This window comes from Astyanax mexicanus, chromosome 21, assembly GCF_023375975.1.
Source record: "Astyanax mexicanus isolate ESR-SI-001 chromosome 21, AstMex3_surface, whole genome shotgun sequence".
Lineage (NCBI taxonomy): Eukaryota > Metazoa > Chordata > Actinopteri > Characiformes > Acestrorhamphidae > Astyanax > Astyanax mexicanus.
The window spans coordinates 2801046-2823894 of NC_064428.1; the positions used below are offsets into that span (position 1 = coordinate 2801046).

A 22849-nucleotide genomic window follows, 5' to 3' on the forward strand; every position below is an offset into this window, starting at 1 on the left:
AGGAAATGTGGTGTGCCATGTGCACATTTACTAGAGAGCAAAATTCATGGAGATGCTTTGCAAGAGTGGATTTAGTCACATTGAATCGGTCTGCTACACCCCTATATGACTCCTGGTTTGACAGTGTCCATAGACAGGCAAGGACACTCTTTGCCAGTGGCAGTTTTGTTTGCTGTGGATTCATATACACAGGGCCAAGGGTGTTTATCATATCCTAAATAGTAAGAGAGAAAACAAGTAAATTAATAACATTAAAACCATTTGGATGGTAGTGTGGCTTCCACTTACACACCTCTACTTGTCCTTTGGAGAGTCTGAAATGACCTCTGAATTCTGATGGACTATAGAGAGGGACGTCATCCTCTACAAAACGTTCTATTTTTGGAACACGCCTAAAAAATATAAATTGCGAGTAAGTAGACAAATCTTAAAGGAGACAGTTTTGATTTAAACCAAAATGCTAATATAATCTATTTACATAATATACTTTATTTACCGTCTATTTACAATACACACACTATTAATGATTAAGGTGTAATTGAGTGCACTTCATATCAGGTAAAATAATTTCAGCTAAATCATTGTTATACACACTATCATATTCACTCATCCTATCTTGAATAAACTAAACATATACGCAATTAATCATTCACGTTTTAATGATATGATTCAACTGTCTTGAAAACCATATTACTTAGTTTAGGTCTATTAATGTTATTTGATATTTAGGAGTATTAAGGCTATTTATTAACAGGGATAGCAGTTCTGTTGTTGTTGTATTTTTAGATCTGTCTACAGTCTATGAATGATGCACAAAACCACGTATGTTACAGATCAAACTGGAAATAAATTGACACGTGTGGTCACATACTGTATATTAAACACTGTGAATAAGGAAATGCTGGGCTAAAACTGCAACAATGATACCTAATATTTGAATAAAAAATAAATAATTATTCAACTTGACCTTCGTCGTTCATTATACTCGATTTCATCGAGTATCAGAGGGATTTCTACTGCATCTATTTCATCAGCTGTAAACAGCACAATCATCGCGAGATCCGACATTGTTCAGGTGAGCTGCAGGTGGAGACTGTCCGACTTGACTTCTCCGCTCCTCCACCCCGCCCACCTGCACGCGGCTGCTCTCGCTGACCAGCAAGGCGTGGCGCAGCCGCATCTCGAACAAGCCTAATAGCAGGGCATTATAATGTGTCATTTCAAAATAAAGGCCCTTTAAATTGTAACATTTATGTAATTTTACACAATGTTTAGACTGTTATTAAAATAAATCTGTCTGATATCACAGTTCAATTTCAGATAGTCCTGATAGTACACTACTTGTATGTTTCACTCAATTAATATCAGAACATTTTGATGTGTCATTTCAAAATAAAGGCCCTTTAAATTGTAACATTTATGTAATTTTACACAATGTTTAGACTGCTATTAAGATAAATCTGTCTGATATCACATTTCAATTTCATATACTACTGATAGTACACCACTTGTATGTGTCACTCACTTAATAACAAAACATTTCGATTTGTCAATTTATTATTATTAAAAAGAAATTTGTCTGATATTAGAGGTCAATTTCCTATAGTCCTGATAGTACACCACTTTTGTTTTATTACATTTATTAACAAGACATTATGAAGTGTCGATTAAAAGATCTCTTTATATATAACAAAAAATATAGTTTTCACTCAGTATGTATAGTTTTATTAAAAGAAATTATTTTGTATCTCTGTGGCTTTTTTTGCATTACTCTCCCATACAGTTTTTCCTTGTCCAAAGTGCAGGGTGATGTTGTAGATGATGTCTTTGGAGCTGGTCTGTGGGTTGACTATGATTGTTTTCACTATCCTTCTCCTCTAATTATCTGAGATTTTTCTTGACCTGACACTTCAGGCTTTAACTAGAACTGTGTCTGTGGTCTTGCATTTCCTTACACAAACAGACAGTTCATTAGTTCAGCGTTTCTCAACTGGTGGGTCGCGACCCAAAAGTGGGTCGCGGACACGTTCTGGGTGGGTCGCGGACAGCTTTGCAAAAAAAAAAAAAAAAAAAAAAAAAAGATTATGCTCGTCTGATTTTTTAACGGTCTTTTATCTTGAAAATCTTGAAATGAGACAGAGAGACACGCGTTAGTTTGTGATGACGTTCGGTGAGAAGATGGCGAAACGCAAATACAGCCCGGAGTATCTGAAATGTGGGTTTTCGTTCATTGAGGACAAACAGGGTCAGAAACCCCAGTGTGTCATTTGCAATGAAGTGCTGGCACATGCGAGCATGAAACCCTCCAAACTAATGAGACATCTACAAACGAAACATCCCGCATATAAGGACAAGCCGGTGGAGTTTTTTCAAAGACGACTTCATGAGCTAAAGGCATCAAAGAAGTGTCTGACAGCATCGTGCTCCAAACAAGAGCAAGCGCTCCGGGCGTCTTACCACGTAGCTTTCCGTATTGCGAAGGCAAAGAAACCCCACACAATAGCCGAAGAGCTGATTTTACCTGCTGCAATGGACATGGTAAGAGAGGTGCTGGATGGTGCAGCGGCAGACAAACTTAAAACAATACCCCTGTCCAACGATACTATAGCGCGGCGTATTAAAGACATGTCTGATAACATAAAACAGCAGACTACAGCTCGCGTCCAGACAAGCCCATACTTCGCATTACAGATGGATGAATCCACGGACATAGCTAACCATGCTATTTTACTGGTTTATGTGAGACATGTGTGGGATGGTGATTTGCAGGAGCAATTTCTCTGCAGCAGAGAACTCCCCACCACTACCAAAGCAGAGGACATTTTCAACTCCGTGGACTTGTACTTGAGCTCAGTGGGTTTAAGCTGGGAATACTGCGTTGGAATCACAACTGACGGCGCTGCCTCCATGACCGGGAAACACTCAGGTGTGGTGAAACAAATTCTGACGAGGGCACCTAATGCGACTTGGAACCACTGCTTTTTGCACCGAGAGGCACTGGCGGCTAAGAATATGGTTCCTGATCTTAATGAAGCTTTGCAAGATGTCATCAAAGTGGTGAACCACATAAAACGGAGTGCTAAGAGCAGCCGCTGCTTTTCAAATCTATGCAAAGATTTGGGCTCTGAGCACATGCAGGTGTTGTATCACTCCGAAGTGCGCTGGCTGTCGAGGGGTAAGGTCTTGTCACGCTTTTACGAACTAAAAACAGAAATCGCCACCTTCCTCTCAGAGAACAACTCCGTATATGCTGAACTGTTTGACAATAACACCTGGCTCGCACTTGTTGCATATCTTGCTGATATTTTTGAGCACCTCAACGCGTTAAACGTGTCTATGCAGGGAAAAGGACACAACATTTTTGAACAGTCAGACAAAGTTGTTGCGTTCAAGAAAAAGATCACACTGTGGGTAAATCATTTATCCAAAGACAGACTGGACATGTTTCCAAACGTTCGCCAGGAAGTACAGCAGCTGGACACCACGGCCAAAAATTACCTGAAAAAAACGATCAAGGAGCATCTCAGTAAACTTCAAGCTCGGTTTGACGACTACTTCCCTGAGAGGCACGGAGATAATAGTAATGCCTGGATACGCGACCCTTTCAGCGTCAACATGGAAAGCGTCATGTTACCAAGCAACGAAGAACATCAGCTGGTGGAGCTGTCATGTGACCAGACACTGAAAAAGAGATTCGGCGACGTAAGTCTTTCCCAATTCTGGTGCAGCGATGTGATGGCTGAGTATTCATCTCTCGCCTCTCTTGCAATCAAAACGATCCTACCATTCAGCACAACCTACCTTTGTGAAAGTGGCTTTTCCACCTTGGTCCAGCTAAAATCAAAGCAGAGAAACAGGTTGAACACTGAGCATGATCTGAGAGTAACTCTGTCTACTGTCACCCCAGACTTTGAAACTCTGATCAAAAGTAAAGTACATGCCCAATTGTCTCACTGATTTTCACAAAAGACAGGTTGGGTGAAAACATCTGGTTTTGTAGATTTATTTATTTTATGCAGTTTTGATATTTATTTTTTTGCAGTAACTTTTACACATGCAGTTGGCATGGTCCTTCTATTTTTTTTACTAAAGAATGCTGAATGCAGAGAAGTGATATATCTAATTTTGTCGCCTTATTTATTTTATGCAGTTTTAATATTTATTTTTTTGCAGTAACTTTTACACATGCAGTTGGCATGGTCCTTCTATTTTTTTACTAAAGGATGATGAATGCAGAGAAGTGATATATCTAATTTTGTGGCCTTATTTATTTTATGCAGTTTTGATGTTTAATTTTATTGTAGTTACTTGTATACATACAGTTTGCATGGTACTGCACGTTTTTATTACTTTTAAATTCACTTTGAATGCATATGTATGTTTACATATTTTTGAAGTTCACTTTTCAAAAATAAATTTGTTGGTTTGCATTATACAAAAGTGGGTCGCGACTTAATGACCATGAGAAAATGTGGGTCCCGGGCTGAGACCAGTTGAGAACCCCTGCATTAGTTAATCTTGATGGCTGACCTGTGTGTCATTCAGTTAATATATTTTTTAAAATACTCATATGTTTATTTCAGCCTAGATGCGAGTAATATAAACGTATGATAAATTTGTTCCCAAACTGTAATGTATTATTTATTTGAATTTAATGAGCAATATAACCTACTCAAATCAGACTATACCACACATAAGGGGCAGGGTTTTACTTAATGTGTATTGCGTATGTACTTCTCTTCAAACTCAATGTCAAACTTCGTTCTCTGCATCATCTCTCTCTCAGGACTTCGAATACATTTAAAATTTTTGGATGATGGATAAAACAGTGCTCCTTGGGATGCTTACAGCTTTGGATATGTTTTTATAACCTAACCCTGCTTTAAACTTCTCCACAACTTTATTTCTGACCTGTCTGGTGAGTTCCTTGGTTTTCATGATGCTGTTTGTTCGCTAGTGTTTTCTAACAAACCACTGAGGACTTCACAGAACAGCTGTATTTATATTGAGACTAAATTACACACATCTACACTCTAATGACTTATTCTGAAGGCAATTGATTGCACTGAATTTTATTTAGGGTTTCAGAGTAAAGGGGGCTGAATACTACTCACGTCACACTTTTCAGATTTTTATTTAACCAAAAGTTTAAAAAATATATATAGTTTTTATTCTACTTCATAATTATGTAATAGTTTGTGTTGGTCCTTCACGTCAAATCTCAATAAAATCCATTTAATTTAATTATTGTTTCATATATATATTTTTTGTCTACATAATAATAACAACAATAATGAATTGTTCCTTTAGTATTCGTAATAATATATTTTATTTTGTTTATAGTACATTCACTGCAGTGGACATTGTGAAGAATACTGTGTTCCTCTGTGTTCACACTGCAGAGAACCTTAACTGGTCCCTTAACACCAGCTCCCTAACAAAGAAATCCCAGCAGCTCCTCTACTTCCTGCGGAGACTGAAGAAAGCACATCTCCCACCCCCCATCCTCATCACCATGTTTTACAAAGGGACTGTAGAGAGCATCTTGAGCACCTGCATGTCTAGTTTAGGAACTGCAACATCTCAGATTGCAACATCTCAGATTGCAAGACCCTACAGTGGATAGTGAGGACAGCTGAGAAGATTATCGGAGTCTCTCTGTCCTCCATCGTGGAGATCTACACCACACACTGCCCCCGCAAAGCCAACAGCATTGTGGACGACCCCACCCATCTCTCACACGAACACTTCACTCTGATGCCGTCTGGCAGAAGATACAGGAGCACCCAAGACTCCACTACCAGACTCTGCAACAGCTTTATACACCAAGCAGTCAGACTCCTCAACACACACCCAACTCACACAGAACTAAACTGAACACCCCCCCAGCAATCTTCACACACACACACACAATAACTGTACTGAACTCACCCATCACACTAACACAAACACACTCAGCGCACAGAAATGTCTGACTGAAATTTCTATTCCTATCTGCAATATTTGCTGCTTCATTCATAAAATCTATAATCTCTCTACCTCAGTATCTGCTGTGATCATGTATGTTCTATATGTTACAGTATGTTACAAATCTCTGCACCTTATCCTCACCACACACATTTCACTGTACCATATCAGTAGTGCACTGTTCTGTCTGTTTAATTGTCTCATGTCTGTTGTATATATTGTATTTATTGTAGTATTATAGTTTTATGTTGCACTTCGTCAGACCGTGCACTTTTTGTATGTTTGTCTATTGTATTGTAGTTCCATGTTGCAACATGGTTTTGTAGGAATGTTATTTCATTTCACTGTACCTGTACGTCGATTTTTTAGATTACTATATAATTTAAACACACAAACTGTCCCTTACAAATTTCTTGATAAATGGACCAATAGAATTTCTCCTAAATGAACTGAAATAATAAATAATAAACTCCTTTACACTGACTTCCATTACAAGTGATGAAGATTATACCATACTGCCATACTGGGATTTAATCTCATCAACAACCAAATAAAAGTAACGTCAGACTAAAGACTGAACTGGTTTGGAGTGGAGAAGGCCATCCTGAGAAAGGTTTTTAACACCTTAGTGCAGGGGTCTAACCTGCAGACAGATTTAGTTGTCCCTGGTCAGACTGTTCACTGTATAACCAGTACTGCTCCTAGGAGTCCCCCCATCAGCAGACCACAATTATTTAATTTGTTAATATTATTTAATGTAATAAAATTGTCATTAATATAGAATTGTCATGGAATAGTGTATATTATAAACTATGCTTTGCTTTAATTGCTTTGGCAAATTAAACTAGGTGAAATGGCAGTTTTAGGGTTGTGGAAAAACATATTATTTTTTTGTAGTGTACCTTGATATATGAATCATATAATATACCTGTAATCATTTAATATTTTTGTTTATCTATTATTCTTTTTTCAGAAAGTTTGGGTATTACTTACATGTTTATACACATTATCATGCGTGGTCCCTTCTGAAATTGTAAAAAAAAACAAAAGTTACTGTTTTACGTATTATGTAAAGCTTAATTTTAAACACAAAATACATTTTCTGTAATATACATAATTATTACTGAAACGAATTATGTAATTATGTAATTCAAAAAATATATTGTGAAAAAGAAAATTCCCACTGTTTGTCTGGCTTGCACACAGGTGCATGGAAGCTTTGTGCTATTTATTTATAGATTTATATTCCAAATGTTTACCACTAGTGGAGGCTGAGCTCCTAAAGGGGTAATTAGCATTCTGAATCCACTCTATTGAGTTATTCAGATATACCAGGCCCGTAGCCAGGGGGGATCGAAGGGTTCGTTCGATACCCCCCCCCATCCCCCACAACCCCCCCTCAGCCACCCCAATCGCCCCCCCCCCGCCTGCCCCCAGAGTAGTGACGAGTAAGAAAAATTGTTAATGTTTCTCTTTACACATTTTGTTCAGACTGTTTTACACCAATCCAGTAGGTGGCGGTAATTCCCCCATTTCTGTTCTTAGCTTGTGGAAAGAATAAGAATCAGGGGAAAGTTACTTGAGAAAATGGGTAAAAAAGAAGACAAGGAGCGAAAACGGAAGAAAACGGCGGTAACATTGTTACTAATATTGGTGACTTGTTAAAAAAAAAGGCCCAAAATCGGTAAGTTGCTGAGTGCTTAGTGCTCAGCTTAGCCCAATAGTATAATTGTACATGTAACACCGGATTATTACTGTTATTATTGCGATAAATCCAAAGTCTGGATTTTAGTTGATTTTTAAGAAATGTAGGTTAAGTGACAGTAACATTCAGTCACTCACTCTGCAATGCTGACGATCAAGCTAGGGTGTATTTTACTCTCAACATGCCTGTTGCTCCTAAGGCCATTTATAAAATACAGTATAGAGGTGTAAAAAGGGGGTTAACCTCTTAACACGCCCTGGCCCGCCGGCGGACCAGAAAAATATAATATTTAATATCTGGCTGTGTTTATGAATACTTATAGGTTCAATGTAGACACCCAATATGCCATTTTAAAGCTTTTCAGTTATCTAGCCTATTTAGCCGTATCTCCTTTCAGAAAATAAACATTTAGGGCGAAATATGCCTGGTTTATGAAAGTTATGAAAAACGAAGTCCCAGCACAGTTATAGGAAGATTTGAATAAGACAGAACACTTCAATTTATATTATTATTAATTCATGTTTAAGTTTAAATGACCATACCGATAGTGTTCCTAATGAAGTAATTCTTATCTATTTATGTCAATAGTAGAGAGATAGACAATAAAGGACAGCAACATCAGAGACAGACAATGGAGGGCAGCAACAGAGACAATGGAACAAAGCAACAGACAACTGAGGTGAGCAACAGAGACAGACAATGAAGTCACATCACAGATGTAGGAAGTTTGAGTAACAATTACATTTATATCAAATGTATGTTAACAGTGGGGAGCAACAGACGAACAAATAAGAACAGCAACAACAGATTCACAACAAACTTATAATAAATAAAATATGTCTAAATTAAAAGGTTTGAAGTGTGTTCGTGTATTTAGGGGGCATTGGAGTAGAGAGCCAAATGAAGTCCACTTTTGGGGGAAAAAGATCCCCCCCCATCACAATGCTGGCTACGGGCCTGTATACAGTAATATGAGTTAAAGGTGTGAGAGCAACAATCGGTTACACTAACGTTACTCATTTAATCTGAAGCTGTAGCTCTATTTAATGCATTTTAATTGGCTTAACTAAATTGTTTTAATATTTGTATGTTTTATTTAAACTATTAATTGATTACCCAGCTGAAAAAAGTCCGGACCAGTTCCAGTTTTCAAGCTTGGCCCAGTTCCCAAATCATATTAGCATTAAGAAAGTGCTCATTATGATGCTCGCCCGATCATCTAAGATTGTTATGGAAACTTTTTGTAAACCCTGGTTAGACTAAATGATCAGTTTAGATGTTGACTAGCATAGGATATGTTTTTTTTAATAGTTTACAAGCATTATCTACCTTATACAGCTGGGCTGTTTGACCAGCATCACCAAGACTGGTCGACCAACATGACAAGTAGCACCAAGCATAAATAATGCATAAAAAATCTAATGCAACATTACACCATGCTGATCAAGTGCAGGTTGGGTATGTTTGTGCGTGGACCACCAGCTTTTCATCCAGCTTCACCATTAAAAAACTGAAACAGAACCTGTGAAAGGTGTAAAAGTTAATATTATAGTGATAAGTTTCACTTCGGGAAAGAGGATATCATTTTATTACTTTAATATTGTTATATTATGACGTTATTCCTGTAATATTATGACTTAATTCTCATAATATTATAATGAGTGTCCCTAAAACGCTATACTAATATTGCAAAGTTCATTGTGGTCAAATGATTTTAGTAAGTTATTGTATGCTGTGATGCTATAATATGTTCTTCCTTTTGATTTTATACAAAGTATACACATTTGTTATATTTGGGGTGAGTATAACTTCTTTTTCTGACTTAATATTATATTAAATATTAAATTTGATATGTTTTTACAACAATGATCTACATTTTTTCCCCAGAACAAAATCAGAACCATCCAAAGAGAGGAAATTTTGAATAAAATTAAAGATCTGCAGATTAGTGACATAAAATTGGATGCAAGTCTGTCGAATGTTACAGACTTCTGGGGTAAAGTATGCAGTGAACTTGGAATTCCCAACAATAAACGTAATGGTTACAGACTCCGGAGAGTGCATGAATGCCATAAGGTGTGTACCTAAAATTTCTTATCTGACATTTATTACAAAACGTCCTTTACAGCTTTACTTTAATGTTAAGATTTGTAAAATGCGTCTTTTAGCAGAAAGTGACAGAATCTGTTCTGTGCATAGTAGAGAATAAGGTTTTTATTTTCTTACGTTTGCTTCAAAAAAATTAAAATGCTTGTTTGTAAGAAACAAAGCAAAGACATGCTGTCTTTCTTTCAAAGCATGCAGCAGATTTGTCACCATCAACTCAACAAGATAAAGATGACAGCAGGGACAAGGAGGATGGACAAAAGTCACCTGAAAATGTTAGACATCATTTTAATTTCTTAAATGTATTTGGTTTTGAACAACTATCAGTGATAGCTAAATTCTTTCTTTCTTTCTTTCTTTCTTTCTTTCTAAGCAGGCACCAGCAATGTCACCATCTCCTCTAAAAGACAAAGACGACAGTTGGACCAAGGAGGATGGACAAAAGTCACCTGAAAAAGTTAGTCACAATTGTGTGAGGGGGGGGGGGTGGTTTGAGGGGTGAAAAGTACTGAAGCAAACCCCTTACAGGTGTATAATGCAAACTTATGTACTAATTATGGACATTGTAGTTTGCTTAAACAACGCACTAATGCATTTATGTAGTTTGTTGTAACTAAATTAGCATTCTCAGCTAAATTCAAATAGGCACAGTTGAATAATAATTCCATATAATAGAATGTTTCTTGTGTCCATGCAGAAAATCCAACGGTATCGGTTGTATGGAAATGTCCAAATTAAGCTGGTATTTTTATGAATAATTAACAGCTAGGGCCCTATCTTACACCGTGTGCAAGGCGCATTGCTGTCTTATACCCTGCCAACAGTATATTTTCACACCTTCAGTCTGTGTCGTTTAAATAGCAACCGTACTAAAATAGGCAGCAGCTGTTATAACTGATCAACTGAGGATCTGTTTTATGAGAAATGAGTTATTGTTTCACTGTATTGCATGATAAAAAGAGACATTTGGTCAGACTAATATTTTTTTGCTTTTTATTAGAGCCCAGTATCAAGCACATCTGATGAACAAGGATTCCTCAAAATCCCAGTCCCACAGAAACCCTCATACTTCTTCATTGACCGGAAAGATTGGGAGAATATCAAACAAAAAAGAAAGCAGAGAGGTTTTAAAGGACTTCAGTGGACAAATGTAATCTCTAAAGGATTACAAACCATATATCCATATTGCTCAATTGCATTCAAAAGACACAAACTTAAAATTATAGGATCCAAAAAAGCAAGCCCTGAGTTCTGGTGTCTTGGTTACTGCCGCTTTGAGGATTGCCCGATCACTGTTACTGTGACTGTAAACAGTGAGAAAGACCTAAAGGCAGAGGTAAAATTTCAAGGCGAACATCAAAATCAAATCAAATCAAATTTATTTGTATAGCGCTTTTTACAACTGGTGTTGGCACAAAGCAGCTTTACAGAAACATGATTACAGGACAAAGAATCAGGCAAAACATTAAACATAGAATATACATAATACAGAACCCCCAGTGAAAAACTCCCTCAGAGCTGCAGGAGGAGGAAGAAACACTGGGAGGACCAAGACTCACATTAAAGGGGGGACCATCCTACCACTGGTCAAATGGCTTTTAAATTAATTTTAAAAAGTCTTTCATACATCCATATAGGTTTTATATATTCAGGTGTATAGCAGCTCCACTAATGGCTTATAGAGTAAGATGGATGATGAGCAGCTGATCTGTGGTGGTGGATGGAGAAGAGCTGACTTCAGTAACTTCCAGTCTGGCCAGACAGAGGACATGAGAGCCTGAGGGTCCAACATCCATCAGTATCGGGGGTCAGACAGGTGGGCAGTCAGTAACTCGGAGGAAGGCAGATAGATGGAATTAGTTTTGACTGGATTTATGTAAAACAGAGAATATAAAACATTATCAGAGTGTGGCTAATGACTCCGGCAGATCTAAATAAAACAGCCTAACTAAAGGCAGAGAGCCAGAAGGTAACATAGACATGGAGGCTCCCTGAAACACCAGCATCCACCCACTCCACCGTCCACAAACCTGAGTGACCGTGTGCAGTGGGAGAACAACAGCACCAGCATCTCAGTTTACCACAATTCCCTCTGTCCATGAACCCCTGAATCTGCAGCCTTATCTAAAGGCAAAAACATTAATTACCAAAAGCTAAACTAAACAAGTAAGTTTTCAGTCTAGACTTAAAGATCGAGACTGTGTCTGAGTCCCGAACATATTCGGGGAGATTATTCCAGAGTTAAGAAGCTTTATAAGAGAAAGCTCTTCCTCCTGCAGAGCTCCTCTGAATTTTAGGAACTACTAAGAAACCAGCACCCTGAGATCTGAGTAATCGCGGTGGTTCATAACAGGAGATGAGGTCTTGTAAATACTCAGGAGCGAGCCCGTGTAGGGCTTTATACGCTAACAGGAGAATTTTATAGTCTATGTGGAATTTGACTGGAAGCCAGTGCAATGCTGATAGTACTGGACTAATATGGTCAAATTTTCTCGTTTTAGTAAGGACCCTGGCTGCAGCATTTTGAACTAGCTGAAGTTTATTTAAGTTACTGCCGGAACATCCAGACAGTAGCGCATTACAATAATCTAGCCTTGAGGTAATGAAGGCATGTACTAATTTTTCTGCGTCATGCAGTGATAGGGCATTTCTTAGCTTGGCAATATTACGGAGGTGTAGAAAAGCTGTTCTAGTAACATTAGATATGTGTTTATCGAATGCTAGATCTAATTCTATGATGACTCCTTTTTAGCTGCTGAACCAGGGGTGACGGAGAAGTCGCCAGATTTAGCATTAAGTCTGATCATTTATTTCTAGCAGCTTTGGGGCCTAATAGGAGAACTTCTGTTTTATCACTATTTAATAGGAGGAAGTTGTGCGACATCCATGATTTTACATCTTCTACAAAGCATTCACAATGCGCTCTTTGCACAACTACTTCCGCATTCTCATCAGTGCTGCTCCAGCATTTCCTGTTTGGCTTTTCCAATACACTCGTTATGGCAGTATTATCAGCTGGTGTTTACAAGAGCTTCTAAAAATTAACCTCAACGTCAAGGAGACCAGTAAAGCCTACCACTAGAAAACTAGAGAAAGGCTTTAAACTATATGCCTATAAACTATATCATACCTACACACTACAAAGTTTTTTTTCTTATATTTTACGTTAGCCCACATAGCTCAGCATTAGCTAGCATAGCTAACTAGCTTGCTAGGTGCATTATTGATAGTTTCTCCTGTTATCAAATGGAAGTCTAATAAAATGCTAGTAATAATAATAACGCAAACTATAATAATCATTATAAAAATAATTAGACAAATGCTGGCTATAATAATAAAAATGCTAGCAATAATAATAATAATAATAATAATAAAAATAGTACAATTTATAATAATATATAGCCATAATAATAATAATAATAATAATAATAATAATAATAATGCTAGCTATAATAATAATAATAATATCAAGCTATACTAATAATAAAAACGCTAGCTATATTAGTAAAAAATAAGAATACAAATGCTAGCTATAATATTTTAATAATATTAATAATAATAATAATAATAATAATAATAATAATAATAATTAGCTATTATAATAATAATAACAACAATAATAATAATAATATCTCGCTATAATAATAATAAAAATGCTAGCTGGTGGATCATTCAGGCAAGTACGCTGATCTCCTCTCCCAATCACGTGGAGCCTGGGTGCTGTAACGTTAATTATTCCATTTAAAAAGCAGTGGCACTGCATGCTTTGCCAGTCGTCTCCAAGCTTCTGACGTTTCTGGTTTAACCAGGTAGTCTGGTATGAAATGTTTGCTACAGACCTTTAATACGGCGAAATGGTAAAGTGGTCCCGACTAATGTTCATTACCCACTGTTTATTAGATTTATTAGCTTAAAGCTTCCTTAAAACTTAGCAGACGCCGTGCAAAAAGGAACACAACAGTGCTGAAAACGGATTGAAAACTTCACGCTGGATACTCATTTTGACCTCTCGCTAGTAAAAATATTAAGTTTTGCCTATACAGGCGAATGTAAACAATACAACCGGAAACGTCCGAGCCGCATTATTTGAAAACGGAAATGCGTCAGAGCCGTAAGTGCAAGGAGCCCATGCTACAGAATTAAAACGACGACCTGTAAGAGCAGATGAAAGAGTCCGGATAGGAGAAGGTTTACAAACACAATTACCCAGAAGCATGTATCTTCAAAGGTTGACACAAATAGAGGATGATGTGTTGGCTTCTGGCTGCAGAGACGAGGCTCCTACTCCTCAGGTATTGAAAAATATCTCGTGGGAAGTACGTAAAAAAAGTCGTCAACACAGCAATGAGATCCGGAGCCTGCAGATTATGGTTGAACAAAAAACAAATGGTCCAGATGAAGTTCTGCAGAAGGTATTTTTGCACCCAAAGGGTGTTATGCTATGGTCCATAAGGGGCATTGAGATTTTTCAGGACAGATGCCGGGAAGACATTGTGTATCTGGATGCTACAGGCAGCATCAAAAAGAAAGAGAAGGGTTCTCCTCCGTTCTATGTTTATGAGGTGGTGGTCAGAAATCCACAAAAAGGTTCATCTCCCTTGCCTGTTGCAACCTATCTTACTTGTGACCACACCACAGCCTCTGTAACATATTTTCTTGAGGCATTCCAGACTGATGTTGCACGGACCTATGGAAGAAAAGGCATGAGGGTACCCATAATGCTTATTTGTGACGGGTCAATGGTATTAATGCAGGCAATATGTTCATCATTTGCAAAGAAAAATCTGCAGGATACCATGAACCACTATTACACCATTGCAAGTGGAAAAGCAACAAAAGAAGACTTTGATTTACCAATACTTCATCGCTGCCTCAGCCATGTCATGAAGAATGCCAAAGACATGTGCAAGAAGTAGTAAGCATACCCTGTTATTTCCATAACATGTTGAATGGCTAAATTGCATAATTAATAAGTCATTGTGAGTTAAACGTACTTTTAGTGAGAAGATTTGTGTTTCATAGGTATTACTTTAGAGGTAATTCATAGGCGGCATATCAGAATTTATTGTGCAGGCTAGATACACACAACAGCAAATTGACATTGTTTATCAAACAATCTTAATAAAATGTCTTTATACCCAATTTATAACTTAATCCAATAAAAGAGTAAGTATTTTTATGAGTGCTAACATCGGTGTGAAATAATCCAAACAAGTCTTTTAACATTTTCAACAAATATGAAAAAAAAAATATTGGTAATATAGTGTGAATCTAGTTTATAGTTTGAATACTATACAAAATCTGTGTTTATTAACAGTCTATTTTTAAATGTTTGTAATGTTTTCTTTTGTATACATATTCACAGCGCTCCAAACCACTACCACCTCTCTATGCATGTGTTTGGGCTCTTCACAACAGCCAGTTCTTTGCGAGAATTGGATGACATGGTGGAAAGTGCTGCTGTAGTGTTTTCCAGTCCATACAGTGGGCCCAGTGTTGAAAAACATTTCAATAATTTGCAGTGTTGGCTGCAAAATAAAGGGTTCCATCTGGATGAGACGGCTGTGTACCACAATCAAAAACGTGCTGAAGACACACAGACAAAGCTATGCACTGATGGAATAAATGTTTTTAGAAAGCATTTGGACTTTTTAGGGAATTGTACCAAGTCAAGGTCAAAAATGTAACTTCTCATTATGTTTTATTAGTTTGTGAAATTAAGTATATTATGGATGGCATAACAGTACCCACTGAGGTTAATAGGATCTATCAATGTCGACCTGAAAAGTTTTCCTCTTTTAATTGAAGTTTATCAAGGGGAGCAACAACTTTGGCAGACATTTCAAGGAAGTAATTTCACAAGCTCCACTTGATATGGAGAATGGGGAACCCAACCTGTATTTCTGCAAAGGTCTCGTGTCCCACATTTCGAAGTTCCTTCTCCCATATGCTGCATTGTGGACTGGCATAATGCTAGGTTGGTAAAAAATCAATACAATGACAATTATTTTTTATAATTATATTAACAGCAGTGTATTTATGCCAATAAAATATTGTATTATTTATTTCAATGCAAAGGTGACCTTGGACGACACGGAACAGGACATGTATACAAGGAGTATACAAAGAGATACAGAGTCCTGAAACAAATCAAAAAACAATTAATTGAAATGCATTAAGTAAATAAACAAATTGCTTACTTTATTAAAGTCCTATTTACCTTAACTTCTCATGTATATTGTTTTGTGTAATTATGTGATTACTTTATCAGAACATAACAGAAGACAATAAAACTCAAGGAATAATGGAAAAGAGCCAGTGGGACCTAAACATATCTGTTTTAGGGGATGCAGTAGTACCAAGCAGCCCACACTGCTCTGCTGAAGGAGTATGAGGACAGTAAACGGGTCCTTAAAAAAAAGGTTTGCACATTACATGTATCACATCATGGTCAAGTTTCATATATGGTCATATGGTACTATATAGTATGTACTATTTTTTCCCTTTACCCCCATTGAGTATTTCCTTAAGATTTTCCTTGTTGTCCTCTTTTGCAAAATTTGTATGATATATGATATATGTGATATTTACTGAGGCCAAAAACATGTTTTTGTAATCTTTAACAAAAGAAAATGCAAAAGTTGCTGACCTTTGAAAATGTAAAGTGATGGCCACTGCAATTAATAATGTTCTCAGATTTATAAAGGTTTTTAATATTTTGCTGAAATTCACAAAGTTCACAAAATGCTCAATTATAAATTAAATAAATGTGTGTTTGTCTTGGTCTTGCTCTGCAAAGTAATTTTAATCCTTATTTATTGGTTTTGTGCACTTCAATTTATTTCAGACATACAGAGTGCAACTTGAGAAATGGAAAGAGCGTCAGCAGAAAAAGAGGGGGAGATACACGTCTCCAATACGCAAGCCATTCACTTTTAAAAGTGCTATCACAAAGGTATTATTTAAATATATCAAACTTTATAAACAGTTAACAGCAACAATTTACTGTTGAAGTGACTACAAAAGTTACACAGAAAGACGACTAGTTACTATTGAACATTTAAATAACCTGTAAGGCTTTGGAGAACAGTATTGTGATAAGAAAAGGAACATGGTACAATTTTGCACAAATAAAATTCATTAAATGAGATTTAATACTATTTTGTGTTGCAATGCAACAATAGGATGATTCCCCAGTGTCTAAGACTTCCATTGGAAAAGCCCAAAAGAAGAGGCAGATGAAAGGCGAGAAAAAGCCAGAGAAGAGCCCAGAAGAACAGGTTTGGTCATTTACATTTCTTACTTTAATACAAAAAATGATTAATAACAATTAAAAGGTATTATAATAAATAAATCCAATGTAGAAGAAACACAAGGTTGGGTATATTGATAAAAATAGAAAGTCATTTATGTGGTTTAGGTGAACATTATAATTTTAAGTTTGATTATCAGAATGTGGTTGTATTTTTGTCACCCAAGGATATTTTGTAGTTCCATAGAGATATTTTCACATTGAAAACACAATCAAACCAGAGTCCATGATTGAATTACATTTATTTAAAGTGTTATTTAAAGTGTATTGCTGAAAGACAAAAGACTTGTATCTCAGTTTTCATTACTTTTTAATTTTACTAGGCCTTTTTATGAAAATATTTAAGGGCAATTCCACCAAATGGGTGCCATTTGATTGTTGTAACTCTTCCAAAAAACAACCTTTTTTAACAATGAATGTAATAACACATATTTAACTATTCAAAACATGTAGTGGTGAAACTCGGGCAGCTTTTATTTAATGTTTTACAAGGTTTTTAATCCAAAGATGGTTACATTTTTCTCCGTCCTGTTACCAAAACTCATGTGACATTTAAAAAAAACATGTTCAACAGCAAGTCTGCCAATTCCTATGATATTCTATCAAGAAAGTGTTACCATTGTGAAACCCAGGGACACAACTAAAATGTGTATTTTAACTACAATATTATTAATTTATTTAAAAACAAATTGGTATTTGGAGTCACAAAACAATGCAAAAAAATACATCTCTGAAGGATTTTAATAATTATATTTCATGGTAAAGTTTATAGTTAGAGAGTGGAGACAGGTAACAAATGCTGTTTTGCTAGTGTTCCAAGTAGTTTTTATTATTATTTTTTTTATAACGTATCTTAATTTTGCAATTAGGTAAATATAAAACACACTATGCTAAAATGTATTTGAAAGTAAATTTATACATGTACTTTCCAGGGGGACAGAAATGGCAACGATTCTGCGGAATATGCCATAATTTAAGTAAATGTAATGATGAATAGTCCAAAGTAAATGATAATCCTCTTTGAATTCAATGATATACATTAAAAGTAAAGTATTTTTCTTCTCCTGTACAATGAAAGATTGAAGATACAAGTTTTTGTCTGACATCAATGTTATAGAATATAATTAATAATATTTATACTGTTTTATAGGTGAACTTCGACAATTACCAGACAATTGTCTCATTTGTAAATATAGAAAACAGCCATTGGAGGTTTCTGGTTAGTACTTCACTTATACCCTCATGTACACTCTAAAAATGGCTTATTTTTTTGAAAATTAAGCCCTGTTTAATGACGTTACTTGATTCTAATTTTCAGTACATTAACACTGTCAACCAGACTGTATATCTGGTCGATCCTGCCAAAAGCTTTACAGAGCAAGTGGATTCAAACAAAGCAGCCAAAAAGTTCAGGTACTTAGCTAAAATATTTTAGGAAAAAAATGACTATGAGTTTATGCTTTTGTTTTGTCTGTGTGTCTGGTGTTGTTTAATCCAAGTTAAAGCACAGTTTTATGTGTATTTTGGGCTGTTTTATTCTCTGATTTGGCGCAAATTGTGTTAAGGTGGACTTTTTAAGGTGGAATGCTAATTAGAAATGAAAATCTAGATGCTAACCAGTCACTGCAGTTTTTTTATGTTCTTTTATATCCTTATTTTTGTTAATATGACAAGATATCCCAATGAAATTAAGAAATTAAAGTGTACAGATTCCCAAAAGACAGAGCTCAGTGAATTGCCTGGATTGCTGCTGTGAAGAGAGATGGCTGGGTACCGACTAGCAACTCAAGGGTCTGCAGCACACATTTTATCTCGGGTAAGTCAATTTATATAAGATACCACCGTTTAAATTGTTAAGCTAGCTAAAGTTATCCATGTTTTTGTCATAAACAGCGTTTAGATTATGGACCATGCGCCGGTAAAGTTTAGTGAACTAAGCCTTGAAACCCTTTAGTTAGCTACGTTAGCTAACACTAGCTAAGTAGATATCTGTATTAAATTGGATGTTCTTTGGTGGTTGTGCTCATTACCCACTTGTTTTGTTTCACATAACATTATATTGAAGCCACGTGAATAATCTTCTAATTCATATGTAATATATTGCAACACTTTCATATTTAACTTCCAACAATTAAAAATATATAGAATTTTATTAATATAGTGTAAAAGTGTAAGTAGATACAGCTCTTAGCAAAATACAACAGGAAGACATTAAAATATATATACATTACATTGTATGTGTAGTGTAATATTACTTCTGTGTTCAAGATGATGCATTACAGAGCACAGGTCTCTTTTAATTTAATTGTTTAAATTGTTTAATTGGATGAATGTTTAGATGAATATTTAAAATCAAAATGATGAACTAAGGGTTTATTTGGTTTAATTAAGTAAGGAATTGAGGTTTGTTTGTGTGTCAGATTATGATCCTTTTATGATCTCTGTACATACACTGAACACAACCAACAACACAGCAATCTCATGTGGCTGTTTAACTACACCATACACATGCCTGCTGTAACTTGTTTGTTTATTTTTGCATAGAACACCATTTAGGGTCACATTTGCACTGGCATGTGCTCTTGGCCATTAGAAATTGAATTTTTGAAATTGAATTACAATTTTATAAGAATTTCTAACAAATTGAGTTCACCTGGTCATGAAATGTTTGTTACAAGAGCACATTTGAGGCATAGTCTGATGCAGGTATTTCTGAAAGTATGGACTAAGCATTTCTTTGGTTTACCTTTAGCTCAGAATTAATTATTTATTTAACTTTCTCAGTAACTAAGACATATTTTATTCTAATTGCTTATTCCCTTCTTTGTGTTTCTTTCTTTCTATAGGTAAGCCATCAGATGACCCTCACAGTCCTGATTACATCCCATCAAAGCTTCCTCACAGACCAGACCCATCCAATAAAATCGACCGATATCAGAGGTTAATTAGAAGAGTGCAGCCCAGTCTATGGAGAGAGCAGTGGAGGACATGGAGCTGGATGCACCTGGACCTCATGTGACCAACTTCACAGGTGTGTCTACTGGAACAGATCACTCTATGAAGGATATTGCAGAGCTGCAGAAAGAGAATGCCAGTTTGAGGGAACGATTAAAGAGCCTGGAGACAAAAATGCTCATAATCTCTGATCCAAATAAATTGCTGGAAACATCAGTAGATCTAAAGAATGATCAGATAATCAGATTTTATACTGGCCTCCCCTCATCAAAGGTATTCTTCACCCTGCTGACATCCCTCACAAATGCTTGGATGCCATGCACAGTCTCACCTTCACCAGCTTTGCAGTTCTACATGATATTGATGAAACTGCGCCTTGGACTTACTCACCGGGATCTTGCGTACCGGTTTTATTGCAGTTGGGGAAGAGTTTCTGTAATATTTCATGACTGGCTGAATGTAATGGCACAGCGCCTCAAGTGCTTAATTCACTGGCCTTCAAAGGAGAGGAGGATGTTAAAAGAAATCCCCCTTTCAGTTTAGTCAGGTGCATCATTGATTGCAGTGAGATTTACATTGACAGACCAACATCACTCCATGCAAGAGCATTAACCTACTCTAACTACAAATCTCACAACACCATCAAATTTCTTGTTGGTGTTAGTCCAACAGGAGCCGTCACCTTTCTTTCAAAAGCCTGGGGCAGCAGAGCCAGTGACAAAACCATTACCAAATCGTCCAACTTCATTGATTTTTTAGAAGATGGTGATGTAGTTTTGGCTGACAGGGAATTCAATTTCCCAGAGTATTTTGCCACTAAATGTGCCCAGCTGCTAATACCAGCTTCGACTCATGGACGAACACGGCTCTCAGGACTGGAGGTGTCCAGGTCCAGGCAGATGTCAAGAATGAGGATCCATGTTGAAAGAGCAATTGGCCAAATTAAAAACTATCACATTCTGCGTCAGACACTTCCTATAAACTTAGTAAAGCGAAGAGATAAAGACACAGTTGCAACTGTTGATAAATGTATTTAATTTGGATAAGCCACTGGTTCAGTAAGTGTGTTAAAACACTGGTAAAAAACAGTCCATATTACAAAGTAGGATGTTTGGAGTTCACAGACTGCCATTTTCCCTTGTATTTGTGTGTAGTATGCATGGTTCTTTTTCAGCAGATAATTTTGCTCTAGACAAAAGTCAGCATTTTTGGAGGCTTCACTTACAATCATTTGAGCACATTTTGCAGGGCATTTGATCTCAAGTACAGCTGATGGGCAGCACTTGCAGTGCACTAATCCATCGGGGCTTGCCCCTAAATGAGGGTATTTTGGATTAACCACCAGTGTCCTCTACCTTTAAACTCTGATGGCAGCTTTCCTGGTTTGACATAAATGCCTCTTTAGCTAATTTTTCGTTCCCCTTTCCCCAGACTAAAGCGTCTATATTTTTGCTGGATGGGTACCCCATGATTTTTGATGTCACGCTTGCATGAGCTGTTCTGCATTTCACCACTTCATCAAAGTGACTGGCAGTGATTCGACCCTGCCTTTGTTCAAACCACAATTCACAGTTTGATTGGCCAATTGTATGTTCTGTTCTGTATGTTCAGAATATGACAAAAGCATGTTTTCCATTGAGTCATCAAGCTCCTGTTCAAGTTCAGCTTCAGAAAGAGTGCGCTATTTTCAGTTGAATAGGTGAGTAAGTGGCTTTGGGATTTCTGTAATCTCACTTTGTGTTGATTCTTTTACAGCTAACTTTCTCTGCTCATCTGTAATGGTATCAGACCCTATTGTGTGTGTGTTCACCTCTTGTGAGGCCATAGCTTTCACACCAACAGTTTCAGCTTCAGCCATCAGAGTATTCTGACTGCTCTCTCTGCCATGTTCATGGTGCTCTGCCTGCTGTTCACTTTCTGATGCAGTATCTGTATCACTATTTTGCCTCATTGTTGTTAAGAGTGCACACCCTGGGATGTCGTCCTGTGGTAAAAAGACAAGCAAAATGTGTTCTGAAAATTCTACACTGCCAGAACTTACAACTTCTTTTAGTAAACATTTAGCCCACCTTCAAATGCTTGAAAAGCATATTTGGTGATACTTCTGTCACAGAGATGGAATGCTGTGAAGGCTCACTGCTCATATCTGCTCTGCCTCTGACTGGTTTACGGAAATCAATGTCTGAAACTGGTTTTGGATCAATCTAGAAGAATGATGCCGGTTCGTCAATTTTACACACTGCTTTTTAAAAAATGAGTTAATTATTTAAAATAATCAGCAAGACAAAACAATAGTTATTGTCTTTACCAACCTTTTTGTCTGTACGTAACCACAAACATGGTTCTGATGTCACAGATGGGGAATTTAAACCTTCCCTAACACACAGCCACAAGAACTGCTGCAACATGACTGCAAACTTCACCTAATCTGAGAGTCACAAACACTGAAAATCAGCTCATTACCAGCAGATTCTCAAATGTTTTTTTAAACAGGTAAACTATGGAGGCCCAAAAAAGACATAAGTATAAATAAATAAATAAACATTTAAATGTAGAAATAAATATATATACAAATGAATGAATAAATAAATGTTGAAATAAATTCTCATATGAATGTATAAATAAATAAATATGTGCATAAATATATGTATAAGTAAATAAATATATAAAATAGATTTCTTATTTATTTATATATTTATTCATTTGTATGTGCATTTATTTATTCATTTATTTATTTTAACGTTTATTTATTGATTTATTCCACATATTTATTCATTTATTTATACAATTATTTATGCGTGTAT

At 36.4% G+C, this 22849-nt stretch overlaps 2 protein-coding genes across 2 annotated transcripts in view; both read left to right on the forward strand.

Annotated features, from left to right (window-relative positions):
• The window catches only part of LOC125785743 (uncharacterized), a 399129-nt gene that overhangs the window by 225728 nt on the left and 150552 nt on the right, over positions 1-22849 (forward strand). The gene's annotated exons all lie outside the window — the stretch shown is intronic.
• LOC111190592 (protein FAM200B-like) lies at positions 2161-20109 on the forward strand. The gene is made up of 3 exons (XM_049470046.1): positions 2161-3702; positions 5620-5767; positions 19937-20109. Exons 1-3 carry the CDS (start codon positions 2161-2163, stop codon positions 20107-20109), a joined length of 1863 nt encoding a protein of 620 aa, XP_049326003.1.

Excerpts from the sequence above, each read along its gene's own strand:
- LOC111190592 (XM_049470046.1), top strand. The coding sequence starts at position 2,161 with ATGACGTTCGGTGAGAAGATGGCGAAACGCAAATACAGCCCGGAGTAT. Across the intron at positions 3,703-5,619 it reads TGAAAAAGAGATTCGGCGAC|TGGATAGTGAGGACAGCTGA; the intron begins GTAAGTCTTTCC and ends AAGACCCTACAG. Across the intron at positions 5,768-19,936 it reads CTTCACTCTGATGCCGTCTG|GTAAGCCATCAGATGACCCT; the intron begins GCAGAAGATACA and ends TTCTTTCTATAG.